This window comes from Phaenicophaeus curvirostris, chromosome 2 (assembly GCF_032191515.1).
Source record: "Phaenicophaeus curvirostris isolate KB17595 chromosome 2, BPBGC_Pcur_1.0, whole genome shotgun sequence".
NCBI classification, from domain to species: Eukaryota; Metazoa; Chordata; class Aves; order Cuculiformes; family Cuculidae; genus Phaenicophaeus; species Phaenicophaeus curvirostris.
In genome coordinates this window covers 97,253,784-97,266,708 of record NC_091393.1, presented here as the reverse complement: position 1 = coordinate 97,266,708, position 12,925 = coordinate 97,253,784, and the positions used below count along the sequence as shown (strand labels likewise).

General features: G+C 34.9%; 1 protein-coding gene across 8 annotated transcripts in view; it reads right to left on the bottom strand.

Moving 5' to 3' along the window:
• KIF16B (kinesin family member 16B) overlaps window positions 1–12,925 on the bottom strand; it is a 138,425-nt gene that overhangs the window by 53,509 nt on the left and 71,991 nt on the right. For 4 of the 8 annotated variants that reach the window (XR_011336791.1, XR_011336795.1, XM_069850126.1 and 1 more), the window contains exons 18-23: window positions 8,623–8,658; window positions 8,217–8,270; window positions 5,356–6,702; window positions 1,753–1,923; window positions 788–893; window positions 179–229 (exon numbers count right to left, since the gene is read on the bottom strand). Coding sequence is in view for 3 of the 8 variants with exons in the window: in XM_069850126.1 (XP_069706227.1) it covers window positions 179–229; window positions 788–893; window positions 1,753–1,923; window positions 5,356–6,702; window positions 8,217–8,270; window positions 8,623–8,658 (1,765 nt within the window). In the remaining 5 variants the exon portion in view is untranslated. The remainder of the gene's footprint in view (window positions 1–178; window positions 230–787; window positions 894–1,752; window positions 1,924–5,355; window positions 6,703–8,216; window positions 8,271–8,622; window positions 8,659–12,925) is intronic. The other 4 variants (XR_011336794.1, XM_069850128.1, XR_011336792.1 and 1 more) reach the window with 3 other exon arrangements.

Here is a 12,925-nt window from a genome sequence, read left to right as displayed (position 1 = left end):
TACCCAATCAGAAAAAATCACTTTAATTCCAGCTGGCAAAATACATTGCTGTCTCTATCAGCCATTAATCTTGCTGTGAATTCAAAATTCTAATTATGCAGCTAAACATTAAGAAATTTAATTACAGGGCATGCCATAATTTAAGACAACCATTTCATTCTGACAAATTATGACCTACCTCATACTTCAGCTTGCGCTGAACACTGCCATTATTAAGCCTCTCATTTTCCTAAGAACAAAAAAAGTACAGGTAATTATTAAAAAGAATGCCTTCTTGTGCAAGTTCTTCTTTAAAAGTATTTATGGAAGACATTCATTTTAATAGCCAAAACTAACCATTTTCTTATTGATATTTATTAAACTACTGTCTTAGAAGTCAATCAATTCAGTCTTTCAATTAATTTCTTTGGATTAATTAGACCACCAGTTTTTAAATCAGCATTTGTTTTGAAGTAAAAACAATTATTGTTCTTATGGATGGAATTTTATCAATGTATTTTACAGGCATAAAATGAAGATTTTTTTAGTTTAACTGCAAGCTTTCTATTGTTATTTACAGTCTTCCCTGCAAATAAAAAAAAATGGAATACAATATGAAATAGTCACGGGGCGGGGGAAGAAGATGAGGAAAATCTAAACCTGATACCCCTAATTTACTATTTCCTTTTTTTGGTAAATTAAAATTAATTAAATATATGAAAAGATGATCATTATTGAACAATAAAACTATATCAGTGGTTACACATGGAGCACTGACATTCAGGATTTCCTACTCATCTCTGCTCACCTTTAAACCTTCTGTAGACCAGGACAGGCTAACATCATTATCCTCAGCTTTAAGATGAATATTCTGTAGCCTTCTCTGCACTTCTTGTTCAATAAAGGCATTTATCCTTCAAGACACAGGAAAGTTTTGGGTTTTTTTTTAAAAAAAGGTATGCTTTTAGATAAAAATCGAGACAAACTAAAGAGTTCCTTCAAATGCCTGTGAACTCTGCACAACTGAAGTACTGTACAACTCTTAACTGGCACACTTAATGTTAAACCATTTCTACCCTTCCTTAAGTAACAGACTTCTGAGCAAGTGTTCGTTTAACAGGCAAAGATTAACAATTTGTTATCACACTTTAATTGACCACAGGTTAAGCCACTGCTATGAGTGCAGCTGTACAAACTAGTGGCATTGAGGATGAGTGATGCAGAAGAAACAGAAGGCTAGGGTTGCACCTTTAGTAATTGAATGGTTTGGTTTTATCACTGCTGTGACATTGGCAACTTGGGCTAAAAAAAGATTTGGTCTTCAAGCAAAAGGAATGTTCCAAGAGTTGATACTAACAACTGCATGTATAAGTGTAAAACGAACAGATATGAAGTAGATTTTAAGTGATACCAGACAGCTGCCCTGTTATTAAAAGGCTTAAGACAATTTCATTTACTTTGATATTTTAAGCATATATAAAGAAATACCATGTAGACAAGTAACTGTAAACATTAAAACAACTTAAATGCATTTTAGCCTACAGTTTCTCAACCCTCTATTCTAAAACCAACTGCACAGGAGCAACAGATTAGGCTGTTGGTTATTTGATGCAAAATACAGCAAATTACTTTTATTTCCAAACTAGTCTTTAAGCACAATTATAGTATTTAATTACAATCCAACCCTTTGCAGAACGATCTTTCAAAATACTTCTTTTCTAAAGCTATTGTTTGCATTTCTACCAAAACATTACAGAAATGCACATTACCTACCTATCATCAACTAGTGGAGCAGCAGAGGGCTGTGGCTTTGTTGGGCTGGTAGGGGAGGTGGTATGGGAGAGTCTCTCTTCTGCTGTTACATGATTTCCTTTCTGACCACCATCACCTTCGTATATTTTTTGCTTCAGCTGCTGAATTTCCTGGTCCAGGCTATAAAGAGATCTTAAAATGTAATTCGTTTTGATTTAGAGTTGATTTCCATAGTTCTTGTGTGAAGCCTGTGCTTACACTGTGATACGTGTATTGTATCCCATGTACTGTATATACAAGATTGTAGGTATTAATATTTATGTAGCTATAAAAATCGTAATTGTTTTTCAAGTATATTTAGATAGGGAAAAAGCGACAGCTCAAGAACACATTACAACAGCAGTATTAAGTTAAATAAAACATCTTCAATAACTTCCAATGCAAAAGGTATCAAACTCCGACCATTAAATACTAATTCATAAGACTTAACCTAACTATTAGGATTACTTGAATAAACTTTCCTCATTACAGAACACCATCATCAATGACTTCAGTTACTAGCTTCCAGTGTAAAGTAAATTAATCAATAGGAGGAAGAGGGGTGGTAAAATCTCAAAATACAGCACCAATCCAAAAAGCCAAAGACAACCTAGAACAACGACGTGGCAAAGTATATCTGTAAGAAAACCTTTAAATTATGTACTATGTGTATAAATAAATCTTAGTGTCCAACTATTCTTTTGGTCTGTATGCATATTTTTTAAAAATTTACTAACAAAATAAAACATCTAGTCTTTATTTAATATATACTATTAGATCATCTTCTGAAATGGAAAACTCATCTCTTTCTTTAACAAATAAATTTCACACCAGCCAGATTTATGCACAGAACAGAACGTGTAAAATTGGATACAGTATTTTTGACTGAAAATGCCTGAGGCATCTAGTATAAAATAAGAAGTACTTCTTGCAATATTTATCACTTAGCCAAATTAAACTATATTATACCAAAGTAATCTGCAGAACACACATTTCACTTGTCATGTAGCTGAGATTAGATTAGAAACACAGTAATAATCTTTGCCATTTCCATCACAACTTTTGTCTCTAAAGGTAATTGTTTTTCTAGAGGTTATTTGAAAACTAAAGAATAAGAGAAAAGAAGTTCCTGCAAAAGCAGGAGAAACTATGCAAAGTTGGGATTTTACCATTTATCCTACAATTGCATAAATCCAAATCAGAGTACAATGCTACAACTACTATATTCCATCCTGGAGGTTAAAACGAAGATTAGAGAGATGACAAATGTTGAGGCTTAGGCTGCAGTAAAGCAGGCTGAACCGTTACTTATTTTTTAGAGCACTTTTTGCAGCACTGCCAGAAGCCATCTGTTTCTTTTGATTAGCAGCAAAACAATCTCGTATCCTGAGGGAAAGTGGATGGGAGATGGTTAATGGTTATAGGAGAGTGTTTGCATCTATGGAAAATCAATTTAGCCACAAAAATCAGAATTACATTAAAGGAATAAAGCTTATCTCTTGATTTGTAAACATCCTACTACCAAAAGATATTGCTTCCTATAGCTATAAACTTATCCATCCACGTGACAGATACACCCACTAGTAAGCACAGTAAACTGCACCTTGCCACTTGTGAGCAATACATCTTGTCTCAAAGATAAGTCTAAAGATGCATTATGTTCATTCTATTGCCAGTAAAGACAAAACATGTCTGCAATACTCCAGTATAAGTTAACCTCAATTTTTATTTTTTTTTTTTGTGATCACCCTTTTAAGTGGAAGAATTTGACCTAACATATTTCTGAAACTGGAAAAAAACATTTTATCCAGTTATGATGGACTTACACCCATAAAGCATTTCAAATGAATATCAGATTTAAACATTTTCAGAATTACCACTGATATGAACCAGAGCAGATCATCACATAATGGTATCTACATAAAAAATAAGAATCATATACAATTCATATGCTTACTATAGTACCCAAGACACTGTGTACTGTGAAGCGTGAACTCAAACACAAAAGCGATAAACAGCCTGAAACATTTAACATACTATCATTTATCTTAATATTTTCTTCCACCATAACATTCATAAAAACATTCCAAACTTAATTATTCAGGCCCTGGGCCATGCACTGAAAGACTTTGAAGTTTTATTTAGTTTGTGTAAGATGACTTTAAAGTAAACAACAAACCAAAACCAAGTCCTTTTTATTTCATTGGCATCTTTTCCAAACCTCAGTCTTCTAGCTGACAACATATTTTTTCACTTCTCATACAACCTAGCAATCTCAGCAACCTCTTGAGTGCTAAGTTGTCTATTTTTGTGGAACCTCCAGTTGTGTATAGCTGACCTTACCCAAGCAAGATGCTTAGTGTAGAAAGCAAGATTTTTATGTTCAAGACTATCATGAAAAATCACAACAACATCCATGACAAAATGATTAATCAGTATTGAAAATGTTTAACTAAAATCCACACAAAGAAGTTCTAAATGGTGAAAAAGTGACCTTTCTACAGTGTATAGAAAAGAACTATTCTTTTCTAATAATGGTTTAAAAGGAAAAGGGTACAGATGAGCTCTTCAGTTTGACTATAGGCAGGTTTCTTTATTTAAGTTGTTTTCCTAATCAAGTATCTTTTTGAAGGGCTTATGAAAGAAGTCAGATAATCAGTGGGATATTAAAAAAAAAGAAAAATGCTACCTCAAGGAAAACCACATCACTGTTGCACAAATAATCACGGGTTTTAAAGCTTCAGTATTAGCAACTGAGACAACACATTTAAAAATGGTAATTCTGCCCTTTTACCATACCACATGGATTAAATGATTCAAAATCCCAGGGAATTTTTGCTCAGGCTAAAAATGAAACAAAAGATTTCTTCCTCTTCTTCCATCTAGGAAGAACCTTCCTTACGTGAAACACTTCCCTCTGAGCGACCCATCCTCAGACCAAATGTTATGCAAACAGATATTGTGTACAACTCACAACACTGCTTCTATACTTAAATGGGTCTTTCATCAGAGAGGATGTATTAAAGCCTCTGGGTATGTCCAAATAAGCTTAAATTATACCACCAGATTTTACAGGAATATATGGCTAGTCTATTTTATTTAGCACTGAAACCAATAACAAAACATGAAACATGACATCTGTTTACTCTGAATACTGGAAGTCTGCAGTACATGACCACTTGAGACAACAAACATTGAGTTTATTATTGATAAAACCCCAAATTGTTATAAATTAGTATTTTTAAAAAACGTGTACCATCTAACTACTTTTTTCTCCTAAAGGCAAACCATAAGGTTGGCTAAGCTTTCTGAACAGGTAAACCAACATATTTAAGTGCTTCGACGCTTAATGTAAATACTATACTGATGACAGTGGGATAATTATCTGAATACAACAAATTAATGAGTGGGCAAGAATCTTTTAAAGGGCAACAGAGTCTCAGTGGTGGGTAAACTACTTGAAAAAAACATAAAAAAACTCAAACACTAGGACACAGAACAAGTCGCCCCCTCAAAATCTAAGGTACAAAACAATTCACTTTTTGTGGACAGGTTCTAACAAATGGAAGTTACCATAACACTTACCGTTCTCGGTCTTGTTCGAGGGCTTTCTGCTCAGCTTCTAGACTAGCCTGTAGACCTGCCTGCTCACTGCAGCTGTTGTTCAATGTGGCAAGCTTCTGTTTCTGTTCTTCAATTTCAAAGTCTATTGTCGAACGACGTTGCAAAGCAGAATGCCTCCTTTCTAACTTAGCAACAGCTTGCTCCAGCGCTTCTCTCTGCTGTTTTTCCCTTGATTCAAGGATTTCTTTTTCCTTTTTCCGAACCTTTTCTTCCTGACGAGCAACATTGGCTGTAAATTCAAAGGTTTCTTGAAGCTGCTGCAGCTGATTTGTGCTAGCTCTATACTGGGCAAGCTGCTCTTCTTTTTCTTCTATTTCTTTCTCTATTTGATACAGAGTATTATCTAACCCTAACAAGCCCCTACCAAGGACTTCAGAAGCTCTCTGTTTTTCTTCCAACAAAGCTGGCAAATGATTACTCTTCAGGTACTCAAGCTGGCGTACTTTAGATTGGAGCCTGCACTCTGCAGGCTTTATCTTGTCCACTTCCTCAGCCTTGAGTACAAAGATTTCATCTTCTCTCTTGAGACTTAAATGTTCTTCATGTGCAAATTTGAAACGTTCCAGAGCTTTTTTTTCATCTGCTATTTCCTTTTCTAGGTGAGCCATTTGTTGCACTAAATCTTTTTCCAAAATAGTCAACCGTTCCAGTTGTTTCCTTTTAAGCTCTACAAAATCATGCTGTGCTTTTTCTAAGTCTTCAGAGTTTTCATCACCTTCAGATCGGGCTTCCTTGACTTTCAAAAGAGATTCTCTAATATCCTCAAGTTCTCTTTTCTCTTCTTCAACTCTTTGTACATCCCCTCTCTTCAGAAGCTCTATCATGACCTGCTTCTCTCGAAGCTGTTCTTCTAGATGAGCCACCAGCATTACCTGCTCCCTTTCTTGTTCTTCAAGTCTCTTTTTTTCTGATTCCAGCTTAATATACTGTTCATCTTTTTCCTTTTTAAGTTTTTCTAGTTCACGGAAAATCTGCATTTTCTCTGCTTTTTCATTATGATTAAGTTCTTGGAGTCGCTGCAACTCCTCTTTGACCCGGGCAAAAATTTCTTCCTGCTGCTTTTTCTTTTGAAGCTCTATCTCCTGTTGCTCCCTTAATCTCTCTTCTTCAAATTTTTCTTTTTCAGCCAGCAAATCCTTTAGCCTGCTCTCAATGTGAACACTTTTCCGTTTCAGGCTCTCTTCCTGTTTTTTAATTTGCAGCTGTACTATTTCTGTTTCTTTGCGCTGTGACTCTACTTCTTGCTGCATTCTTACAAGTTCTGCTTTGTCAGATCTTTGTTTTTCTTCCATCTCCTCTATTTGTTTCCTACAGCAAAATATTTACATGCAATATTTCAAACGTCTTTTTTTTCCCCCCTAAATCAATATATCCCTTAGAAGTTAAAAAAGTTTTGATAAGGATCTTGCAGTATATGGAATGGTTTCTATTTTTTAATTGTTTCGTTTTGCCACAGGTTAAGACCTTACATTTGTTGAAAGTGACTCAAAGCATGAGACAAATGGCAGAGAGATCCACATAGTTTATTTCTTCACACAAATCTGTGGCTATATGCAGTTATAAGAAGACATGTTAGAGAGCATTTACATTAGTAGACAATTAGACTGTATTAGGTTTAATTGTCTACTATATCCAGTATTATATAAAACAGAACATATCCATTCACACAGTGAACATTAAATATTTTTTTATGTATTCTTACATGCTTATATACACAAAGTTATGTAAAAGGATTTATTAAATTAGAAATTAGAAATTTTCCTCACCAAATATAGCCAAGAGATGAATTAAAACCTATTTCTTCACTTTAGGTGAGCCTAACTGAATTATTGATAAACAGGATTACAAGATTAGGAACACATGTATTTGAGAGAGAAATTACTTTAAGAGAAATTATTATGTCCTGTGCATTCTCTCTTTTAAAGGTTCTAGTGCGTTCCAAATGAGGACAGACTGAGACTTCAAGATCACCATTATGGCCATAGCACAAGCAAAGCAACATCAGTGCAATCTGAATTCAAACCCTATCAGTGTAACATAAGTATCAGTGATTCTGTTGCATCATTTTCTGAATAAAAACACCTAATATTCCAGAGTTTCAGGGGTTTTCTGAGTTTGTTAAACTTTGTACAACTATATAAACAGCTCTTTCAAAATGGAGCAAGTATCCTAAAGCTGAGACAGCAGAAAGCATCTTTCAGCTTATGAATCTAACCAATACTGTGATCTGCAACAAGGTGAGAGCTGTTACTTCTAAAATCTTAGCAGTTATGATGAGCCAGAACAGTCAGCTCATTTTGCCAGTTAAACAACAATATTTTCTTTTGTACTTCAAACTGACTTTCAAATAACACTCTGATAAGTCTGACTGCTATGCCCATACCAGTGCTGCAACTCTATATAAGAGAAGCCAACTTGATAACATGAGTTTTTCCAATCAAGATTCAATCTGAAGGCAATGAAACTGTAAAAAAAGATCTGAATAAAGAATGTAATTTGGCATCTTTTAAAATAATACCATGAAAATTAGGAGTGACGACAATATATTACATTTGTGTAATCTACTTTCCTCATACCCTTGTGTTTGGTATTTTCTTTGCTAAAGGTCACAGTGACAATTTAGCTTGTCTATCTGTTTCTAACAAATATGAATTAACAATTCAAGAAAGTAAACAAAACCTTGATAGAAGAAAAAAAATGACATCATTTACAACAGGATCCACTGCTTGCTGAGTAACACTGTGATTACATGATTTAAATGGGTCTACAGCATGTATACAGACACACACACAAAAACACACAAAGACCACAGAGAATGTTACCTTTTACTTTCCAATTTTTCAAGCTCCTCTCGTTGTTGTCTCTCAAATTCTAGCCTAATTTAAAAGAAAAAGAACATACTGAAAAGTTGTTATTTCCTGAGCAATACAAAAATTAGGAAGATATGAAGCAATTCAGTGTCTCTTTAGAAGATTGTAACAGTGGTGCAAATCAAGAGTTTTATAAAACTGCCTTCTATAATAACAGAAAATAGTACCTTCATTAGGGTTACAAATTAGATATAATGCTGTCTGACATGAGTACAAACAGAAAAATAAATTAATTTCTGGGGGGGGAAACCTATTTAAAAAGTAAAGTTAAACGAGACAGATAAATTATTAGCAAGGCTTCTGCAAATTAACCACATGCAGACATGGCAATCAATACATAGAAATTGAATTTCTCTACCTTAGACAGATTGGTCCTTTTACAGGGAAAAGACTGCTATGGGAGGCAGGGGAAAACATAGCATTCAATTAAGAAAGGAATTGATAGAAAAAACATATTAGCAGTACAGAATATTTTAAAGTCAACAACAGTTTATTTTATTACAGGTCAAATTGGTTAGATTCACGAAACATTCATCACATTACCATTCAAAAGCAAAATTTAAATAATTATTCTTTCTAAACACATTTTTAAATGCCAATGATAATTAAATCAATGCTCTTCTTCCTATGGCTTATCGACTTGGGCACTTCTGAGAAGGGAAAGAGCTATGAAACTATGCTAGGTCATGCTTGTAGGTCTTCAATTTCCTCCCAAGAAAAAGAAAGAAATCCCCGAAGATTACTATAATGCAATCAGCGGAGCTGAAAAAAACCTCAAATTCCTGTGAAATGCAACATTCAAGCACAGAACACAATTCAAACCCATTTATCCAAAATATTTTGAGATTTTAATGTATCTAGTTTGATACGGTTCTGAAAACTTATGGGAGAAAGTTTTATGTAATATTTAATATCAGTTCTTACTAGAGTTGTACAGAAGTCTTTCTCTTATTTTAATCTCATTTGATAGATTCATGGTTTTCTTAAGGAATGTTTTCAAAATGCTTTACAAAAAGCATAGAGAATCTATATACCAACTGAAACATTCAACCAAAGACACAAGTATCCAGTTACTTCAGGCTTGCTACAGCTCAAGGAGTTTGGAGATTTGTGAGACAGTCAATAAACAGTGAAATAATGCAAGACTACCCCACAAGTTAACTTCAAATATTTGACAAACTGCAGCTTAACGACAGTTATGTAGACAAGGATTTTTTTAATAAAGTATCTTTAAAATTTCTTTCTAAAAATCATCCAAATGCCTACAACAAAAACTATTTACCCTTGGACACATGCAAAAAAGTACACCAATAATCTAACATTTATAAAGCGATTTAAATGAACTTTGACTCCTACACGCTCAAGAAGTACCTTTCTAACTGCTGCAATACTGGAGAAAGACTAGTTTTAAAAATTCAATTTTTCCCTATTCCTCAAAAACTGATTTTAAAAAATACCTTCTACAATGTCTAAGAGATGAGCAAATGCAGAATTTTATACGTAACTCTAGGCACCTGAAGTCTTCATGTAAATGTCTCACCCTTCTACATATACATTAAGACTCCCTAGGATGGACACTGTCTCAACACCACAAGGAGAGATGGCAAGACTGAGTATTTGTAACTTTATCATAACTTCTGTGGCAGCAATGCAAAATCCACAGAGTTACACAAGGAGAACAAAAAACAATCATAAGAGACCTTCAGAAAGCAAAAGTTTAATTTGATGGCTATCATGCACCTTTGCACCTTTTTTTTGTTTGTTCGTTTTTTAAGGTCTACATCTTTGACTCACTTTGACTATGATTTACCTCTGGAATTCATAGCTGTAAGTTATCACTTCTTACTTAGGGCTTGGCTGACAAATGCCACTGTATTCAGTCCAAAATAATGCAGACCCTAGGGAATATAGCTCTGGTCTGCGGAAATGCAGATACCTGTTGGGTGCTGTCAGATGTAGACCATCTTTGCTTATACAGCTAGGAAATATGATTTACAAATACTTCCATGCTTGGTTAAGTCATAATGAAGTAAAATGTTTCAGATCAGCTAACATAATCTGCAAAATCCAGAGAAAAATCTTTCGATGTTTTGACTGTCCTATAAAACTTATAATTTGGCAAACATCTTTCATATACACATAAAAATGGTAAGTAGCTTTTGACTGGGATTTGATATCAAAAAAATAAGCCATGGTAGCAATCAGTCTGATATAAAAACAGGTCAGTGGTGAAAATACTGTGACTTCCTCTTGAAGGAAGTATCTCTAATACCTTCAACATTGGTGCCATGAAAATCAGTTGAAATGAGGCTGATGGTGCTGAAAAAGGTTATTCAGAAAGGAAGAACAAACTGTATAGAAGTGGTTCTTTCCTTCACTGAAAATGTCTCTTTCCCAAATACAAATATGGGCATCATTAATACCCTAATCAACAAAAGCTACACCTAGCACGTAAAAACGGCATATTTAATGTATTTTAGACAAGTAAACAATACTCCTATGAACACAAAGGCTAACACAGCCCAGTGTTTTGCTGCTAGATAGAGCCAGTGGTGCCTAAGAAGGTCTCAGCTCCACTGAAGGCTCTCCTACCACATGGTCATTCACAGTACCTCTATTCGTATCAAAGGTGCTCACGCTGCAGTCTTTATTTCTGCAGGGGTAATAATGATTAACCATTACCTCAGTAGTATTTGCTTCAAACTGGTTATGAGTTCAAAGTTATTTCAGGACGGGAGAGAATCTGGGGAGGCAGGACAGATTGTAAATGATTGCAGAAACCTTGTTTCTTTAGGAAGCTAGTAAAAAAAAAAATCTCAGTATCACCAAAAACATCACTGCCAGTTTTATAAAGTACAGGTGCAAGACTGATGTTTTTCGCTGTAGTCTATCCATAATAAAAATCTTTTTCACATAACCTCTACACCCTTTATTAATGTGAACACCACTGTGAATAGAAACAAATATTAACTCAAAATTAAAATGAAAGAAACCTACTGATATTAACAACTAGAACCCCCTCTTTCTTCTTTTGTAAACGTACCACAAAGGAACTTAATCTGATCAGCACTGAATTAAATAGTTACCATTTTCCTGGAAAACATGGCATACCTAGTGATAAGAGCAGTGCAGATAAGCTGCAGGGAAAGGAAGTCAGTTCTACTAGCACAATACTACAATAGCTTAATTTACACAGCATAAAAGTGTGGTCTGGTACTACATCTATTAGCAAAGACTGAGTACTGTCAGGACTACAAAGATGTCACAATGCCACTTAGTCGCCTGATTTATGAGATTAATTTTAAAAAAAAACCAAACAAACCTACAGTAAAACAAAACGTCCATGCTAAATTCATGACAAGGCTAAGGTTTCTCATGAGTAGTTTTTGAGTTACAGTATAGTGATGCTTACAAAAGGCCCACAAATTAAATCTTCAGCATAAATCTATGTGCAAAATTCTCTTTTATACAAAGCTTGTTAGCCGAAGCAGTGTTGCATGACACTATATTAAAAACAAAGACTGGGAACAAGCCAAACAAAAGAATTTTGCATGTTAAGCCAAAATTTTATGCAACTATCTCCACATACGGGAAATCAACAGCCAAAAAAGCCACACACACACCCCCAAAAATCCTTACACGAAGACCACCCATCTGAAAACACAGTTTCACATGGATTTTCACATGGGAAAGAGATACGGTAAGCAAAATCCATCTTTTATCTGCTTTCACAAAAATGACAGTAACACCCCACAGGCTCTTCTGCCATCGATTGGTAAAGATGCTAGATCTTCCAAGTTGTTTATTGCAACCTATAGAAATTGTAAATTTAGCTGCCAGCCTTCAGGTTATTGATACTGAAACTGGAAAAAAGGTGGTCTCGAAAGCGCTAAATTAATAACAGGCAGAATGCTAGGCAGCTACAGAATTCACACAAAAAAAACCCCAAGAGGGCCAGGTACTGAATCTAGCTCTACACTGCTGGTAGACCATATATCATTATGTTATGAGAAACTGATACTCCAATCAAAATAAAAAAAATCCAAACCAAATTTAGCACAGGATATTATTTTCCATCTGCACTTTTCCAGGAAGCAAGATGCTCATCCCCACCTAATACCTTGGGTACAACAACCCTGCCTTTGATAGCAAGAGATCAGATGTACTGAGTGTTTTACCCAGGCTGAACACAGTCACCACTCAGAACAACCACTGCCGCACTGTACTTGCTAACCAGCATTCCTAGCTGGAAGTACAGAGCTCAAGCATTCTGCAAGCTATCTAACTCTTTACAATTACAATGCCATTGGCTCTGAATCATTACTATGGCCTAAATGTTTGGGCTCTGCTTTATTAAAAACCTATTCTCAACTTGCATTTACCCTAGCCACCTGTTCCCCCTAAAGTAATGCTTCTTGCAGAATTATCTCTTTGGGATAAGCTCAACACATGATCATAAAAAACCTAGTGCTGTCACAGATAGAAGCAAAGAAAACAGAGCAGCATCAAAAATAATTGTCATGAAACCCCAGCTTAAGCTGAAAAGCTGCTGTTGTCAAACTGCTGTTCACAGAGATTCATCAGCTATGGAAGATGCTTTCTTCTACTGATTTGTAAGACCATGCAGACTTTAGAGACTACCTTCTCTTTGCAGCAGTCAT